Source organism: Lolium rigidum, unplaced genomic scaffold (genome assembly GCF_022539505.1).
Source record: "Lolium rigidum isolate FL_2022 unplaced genomic scaffold, APGP_CSIRO_Lrig_0.1 contig_71028_1, whole genome shotgun sequence".
Taxonomy (NCBI): domain Eukaryota; kingdom Viridiplantae; phylum Streptophyta; class Magnoliopsida; order Poales; family Poaceae; genus Lolium; species Lolium rigidum.
The window spans coordinates 41,610-47,556 of record NW_025901467.1 but is presented as its reverse complement, the minus strand read 5'-3'; the positions used below and the strand labels follow the sequence as shown (position 1 = coordinate 47,556).

At 40.6% G+C, this 5,947-nt stretch overlaps 1 protein-coding gene across 1 annotated transcript; it reads left to right on the top strand.

Moving 5' to 3' along the window:
- Positions 1 to 261: 261 nt before the first annotated feature.
- LOC124682218 (aspartic proteinase Asp1-like) lies at positions 262 to 3,085 on the top strand. Its single transcript, XM_047216949.1, has 8 exons — positions 262 to 428; positions 818 to 935; positions 1,042 to 1,274; positions 1,367 to 1,603; positions 2,113 to 2,251; positions 2,333 to 2,515; positions 2,607 to 2,676; positions 2,765 to 3,085. The coding sequence occupies exons 1-8, from the start codon at positions 277 to 279 to the stop codon at positions 2,875 to 2,877; spliced, it is 1,245 nt and encodes a 414-aa protein (XP_047072905.1). The 5' UTR covers positions 262 to 276; the 3' UTR covers positions 2,878 to 3,085.
- Positions 3,086 to 5,947: the final 2,862 nt, after the last annotated feature.

The following is a 5,947-nucleotide window of genomic DNA, read 5'->3' as shown; positions in this document are numbered from 1 at the left end:
AGACTAAATAAAGAACACGAGGTAAAAAAAAGTGAGAGAGTATTGAATCTCTCGTAATAATCTCAAAAATTCAAAACAAAAGGAGAGAAAAAGGAGAAAGCGGGCAGAAGGTTCCAACAAGCGCGTGCTCCGTTCCCCCGCTATAAATACCATGCGTCGAGTCCTCGGCGCGTCCGGGTTTCCTCTTCCAACCAAAACAAAGTAGCGTGACAGCTGTTCACACTGGTCCACCAACCATCCAGCGATCCGTGCGCCGCCACCTTCCTCCCGCGCGCCATGGCGCCCGCCAGGTGGGCCGCGGCCACCTGCCTCGTGCTCCTCCTCCTGCTCCCGCTCGCGCCCGGTCCAGCGCGCGCCGCGACGCCGGCGAAGCCCCCGTCGTCCTCCTCCGCCGTGTTCCAGCTCCAGGGCGATGTCTATCCCACCGGGTACGCGCTCTCCTCCCCCACTCCCCCTCGTCAGATTGGTTTGCTTCTTAGGATTTCCTCGGGTTCTTTGCGCGTAGTTCGGAAAATCGGATCAGCTTTTTCATCAGTAACAAACAAATACAGTACTCCAAAGCTTTGGTTGGTTGGTTTCTTGCGACTGCCAGTCGTCCATTGTCGTCTCCGTGCCTCCGCGGGCGTTGCTCTTAGCCTGACCAAGGCGCCGTCACAAAGTCCGAAAACACTTTTGACTTCACGCGCGCGCTCCACAAAATGCTTTCCAGTTTTCAGTTTTGCGTCCTCTGCTTCTTGTTTTTCTTCAGTTCTTCCACGGGTTTGTTTGTTCGATGCTGATTCTGTGTCTGACAAATCTGTTTGCTGTCTCTGTGCAGCCATTACTATGTCACCATGAACATTGGGGACCCGGCGAAGCCCTACTTCCTCGACGTCGACACCGGCAGCGACCTCACCTGGCTGCAGTGCGATGCTCCCTGCCAAAGCTGCAACAAGGTACACTCACTAATTCTAGTCCTTGATTCGGTAAGAAATGCAGGCCTGGATTTTCTCCTTTCCCCCAAGGTTTTGCGATTGATGTTCTTGCTGATGGTTGTTGCAGGTGCCACACCAACTGTACAAGCCAACGAAGAACAAGCTTGTTCCCTGTGCAGCGTCGGCCTGCACTACACTGCACGGCGCAGAGAGCCCTGCCAAGAAATGCGCTGTACCGCAGCAATGCGATTACCAGATCAAGTACACGGACAGCGCAACTTCGCTTGGCGTGCTCGTCGCCGACAACTTCACGCTGTCCCTGAGGAACTCATCCAGCATCCGTGCAAGCCTCGCCTTTGGGTAATTCATATAATGCCAATTTGTGATGCATTGGCTTAGTGGTGGTGATTGGATTCAGTTCTTGATGTTTAATTGCTTCTTTTTTTGCGCAGCTGTGGGTATGACCAGCAAGTGGGGAAGAATGGCGCGGCGCAGGTGGCGACAGACGGCTTGCTTGGGCTTGGGAAGGGATCAGTTAGCCTGCTCTCGCAGCTGAAGCAGCAAGGGATCGCAAAGAATGTAATTGGTCATTGCCTCAGCACGAACGGAGGAGGGTTCCTCTTCTTCGGGGACGATGTCGTACCCACTTCGCGTGCAACTTGGGCGCCCATGGTTCGCAGCACATCTGGGTAAGAATTACATTATTCTTAAAAAAATTGAATAAGAGAACTTCTGTAGATTTGTTGTCAAATGCAAATCTTGTATTTTCCCCGAGTATAAGAGTTGGGCTACAGTGGTTTTTAGTTGAGTTCTTGATCACCAGGGACATGAGAGAACTTAAATGAATCACTGTGGTTCTAAAAACAACATGTCGAGTAGAATATGCTTTTGTTCTTTTCAGTTACATGAGGGTAAACATTTTTGCCTCAATTTTTTTGCTACTCTGTTGAAAGTTCCAAGACTATGATCAAGCAGTGAATTATATACTTAATTCCAATCAATTGAGGTACTTAGGACAAAGGATAAATATTTTTTGTTTGTTAAAACATGTTAACTCAGACTCTGCTTACCACATAAATTGAGTGCCCATTATTTAGGATTTACATACTTGGATTCCATATATTATGTAAATAATATAGAGGTTCCAGTAAGATTTTTCTTTTTTGCTTTCACACATAATAAGACATTTTTATTTCAGGAATTACTACTCACCGGGTTCAGGAACACTGTACTTTGATCGACGTTCGCTAGGCGTTAAGCCAATGGAGGTGGTATTTGACAGCGGCAGCACCTATACCTACTTTACTGCCCAGCCATACCAAGCGACTGTTTCTGCGGTAGATTTCAACTGCAATTCATTCTAAATTCCATGAATTTGAAGAAAGAAGCAGTAAATTAATCAGATGCTTGTCTTGCAGCTAAAAGCTGGTCTCAGCAAGTCACTTAAACAAGTGTCAGACCCCAGTCTGCCGCTTTGCTGGAAAGGGCAGAATGTGTTCAAATCTGTGTCTGATGTCGAGAAGGATTTCAAATCACTGTTCTTGAGCTTTGCGAAGAATTCTGTCATGGAGATCCCTCCTAAGAACTACCTCATTGTCACCGTAAACATTTGATAACCCAACTCACAGTAATTTTTTAATAAACATTTTACTGAAGAAGTGAAGGCTAAAATATCCTCACTCTTTTGTGCAGAAAAATGGGAATGTGTGCTTGGGCATCCTTGATGGTTCAGCGGCTAAACTGAATTTCAATGTGATGGGAGGTACAACATTCTTACATATAGTATGGTTTCTCTAATTAGGATACGTGCATCTTCTTGTAATAATCGCAATTCTTCTTCTGTTCTGTAGACATCACAATGCAGGATCAGATAATAATTTATGACAATGAGAGAGGGCAGCTTGGCTGGATCCGTGGATCATGCAATAGAAGCACTAAGTCTACTATGTATTCCTTTCCTTGACCATTTTTCAGATTGAATCATTAAACAAGCACTGAAGAATGCCAGCTCTTTCCATCTGAATAAAGTATGTAGTGTATGAACATGGGCCTTGGGGAAATAAGGCAGAAAAGAGAGAAGGATTAGTATCCAGTTTAGGTGGATAGGAAATTACTAATGTGTATGCTCCTCCTGTTCATAATGAAATGGAGTCTATATTTTACATGTCTTACTTGAAGCTCTAAAAAAATTAACTGCAAATATGTGATTCTTCTATGTTTTAAACGATTGCAAAAGTGAATGCTGCCCTGGAATATGCAGGTAATGGACAAGTTAAATAAAATTCTTATTGTGGACTGATGTGCTATAGTAATGTTATATGTACACACCAGACTGCAACTAACTGGGTATGGGATGTTCAGATCAAACCTGAGCATTTACACATGCTGACCTTAAGGTTCTGGATGATAATTTCTTTTCAAAAGATACAAAGGACCTTTGCATTTAATTTTAGTGAAAATATAGAGTTAGGGGTACAGCTCTCCTTGGAGGTACTCTCTCTGTCCCGCGATATAATATGTTATTACAACCTATACTGTAATAATATCTTATATTACTGGACGAGGTAGTACATTACAGCACAAAAACATGAAACTAGTGAACATCCAAGTTTGCTGGGAGAACGACCCTGAGGCCAGGTGCACTGGTTCTGACCCACATTGCTGCCTCGCCTTAAATTCTCACATCAAAGGTGAGTTGCGTTATCATCACACAACCCCTTACAAGATTCTACTGATTAAAAAGGTGCAAAATAACAAGATACTTGATGAAATTTGCAGTGATTACTCTCTACTGTGGTTTAGCTATTGCTTGATATCTAAACATTGACACAGAACAGAAATGCTGCATCTCAACTACAATGTGACACTATGTACCAGCTGATGACATGTACTTAACATTGTATACATTTTGTTGTACCCGAGTGTAACATAATTACCTAATGAGTTTCTGTAGGACATAACTAGCTGTAGCTAGCTTAGACTATTCTCGTTTTAATAGCAAGATGCTCCCTCCTTATGTTTTTGTTTTACAATATTTGCTTCTTGGAGGTGCATCTTGGAACGATCTTTTATCAGTTCATCACTACATATTTATTTTGCAACGTAATACTATATATCCCTTCAATGTGATTATAACTGATAAAATAAAAAATGACTGAAACAGAGAGAATCTTTCTAAATATAACGAATTATTCAAGGTGATTACAATACTATTTATTGCACAACAAATAAAGTCTACTATAACAATCTAAATGAATGCCAGCTATTGCCATCCAAATAAAGTCTGTACTGCTTTAACATGCCTGGGCAAATGAGGGGTGAATGCAGATATGGATGAGCATGTAGCAGAGACAAATAGTAAGTTCACTAAAATGTTTGATTCTCCTGTTGATAGCAAGATGGATTCCTTACTCTAGCATGACGTTTAGTTGAAGCTCTAGTTTTTGTATATGCAATATATTCGATGTTTGCATGCTTCCGATTTTTTTGAACAATTGTATGTTTTACATTGGGTTGGAACCAAATCCTCCACTGGACCAGGCAGGTAACATTGTGAGTACGCCTTCTGTGACTATATATTTCCTGATGAGCTGCCATTCACGCAGTATGACTGTAATATGAACTGTGAGTAGTAAACTGAACTTGCATTCTTTTCAACATGAGTGTTCCATCTCTAGTCTGAAACTTGCAAAAAGAAATCCTGATTGCTGACTTATGATGCACAATAGTAATGTTTTATGAGCACATGGCAGTCCGCAACTGATTAGGTATAGATTTTTCAGATCAAACCTAAATAAATAATACTTTGGCATGCTGAGCTTCAACTTTGACCTTTGATGCCTCACTTTATATTCAAATCATAGCACGCGTTGTGTTATAGTCACATGCAAAAAATTGCACCGATGAATCAAAAAATCTATGATAAAAAGTCATACTGCCTTTTTTTTGTTGATTTATAGTTTAAACATTGAGAGAGCATAGCAAGGATGATGTGAGATTATGATTTACAACAGTTTACTAATCTATCTCATGATACTTAATAAGTTCAAAAACCTTTTAGTCATCTTACTTCAATTTCCACACCACACGTATAGGGAAACCAAACTTCTGTATTGAACTGAACACTGGAATAATCGTTCTGTTGTGTTGTGTACTGTAAATAGCCTTGCCAGTTGTGATAGTACATTAGTAGCAATAGTTTCAGTTGTCAGTTCATGTATCATATTGTCCTTTTCATGGTATGGTGCATGCTTCCTTATCTTTCTAGTTTCCAAATAATTGTTGCTTGATGGAGTGGAGATCAAAACCGTCTTCCTTAATTTCCTTATCTATTTCCGCGCTTTCCACAATGAGCGATCAGACATATTTTGCAATGTAATATTGTTTATCCATTTCTTGTGATCATAATCGAGGAAAGTGTGCTTCAAAAATGACTGATACAGAAATGAGAACATTCTAGCAATGTTTATTTTCTCTTCTGTGGTTATCTTACTAGAAATAAACCATTGTTTTAATATATAGTTCATGCACGCTTTAATATATATATGTTCACATAATTAATGATTTTTTGCAGTAAATATATGTGCCTATATGTATATCTTGGAAGTTACATTTCATATATGTGTGGCATATACATCTAAGTAGATCAAAATAAGTTTAGTTTTTTCTTATCTCTGATGTAAAAAAATTGAGCTGAAAAATGTGATACCTTGTTAGCAGCGGTGGCGCTAAGATTAGCAGTGAGTAATGCAAAATCCCAAACTGGGTTAATAATGAGGCCAGTGAGGTCAATTTCTACTACTTGTAGAGTCAAAATTGGTGTATCGCTTGCATCATGGTACTAACCAAATTTATGTGATGTCACTTGACAACATAAACGATATGTTGCTCTGCCACTGGTCGTTAGTTTACTGGACATGTAACATTTGTCATGTCATCATTTATTTGAAATGTATCTTCTACAGAGTATCTTGTGGGAAATGTTTAAGTCATTTAGAACTCGCCAAGTCGTTTCATGATGCATGCTTCCTTAT

What these genes read in the sequence shown, in the direction of transcription:
- LOC124682218 (XM_047216949.1), top strand. Translation starts at nt 277, where the DNA reads ATGGCGCCCGCCAGGTGGGCCGCGGCCACCTGCCTCGTGCTCCTCCTC. An exon ending in CCTGCCAAAGCTGCAACAAG is followed by an intron (nt 936 to 1,041) that starts GTACACTCACTA and finishes TGGTTGTTGCAG; the next exon opens with GTGCCACACCAACTGTACAA. An exon ending in ACCAAGCGACTGTTTCTGCG is followed by an intron (nt 2,252 to 2,332) that starts GTAGATTTCAAC and finishes CTTGTCTTGCAG; the next exon opens with CTAAAAGCTGGTCTCAGCAA.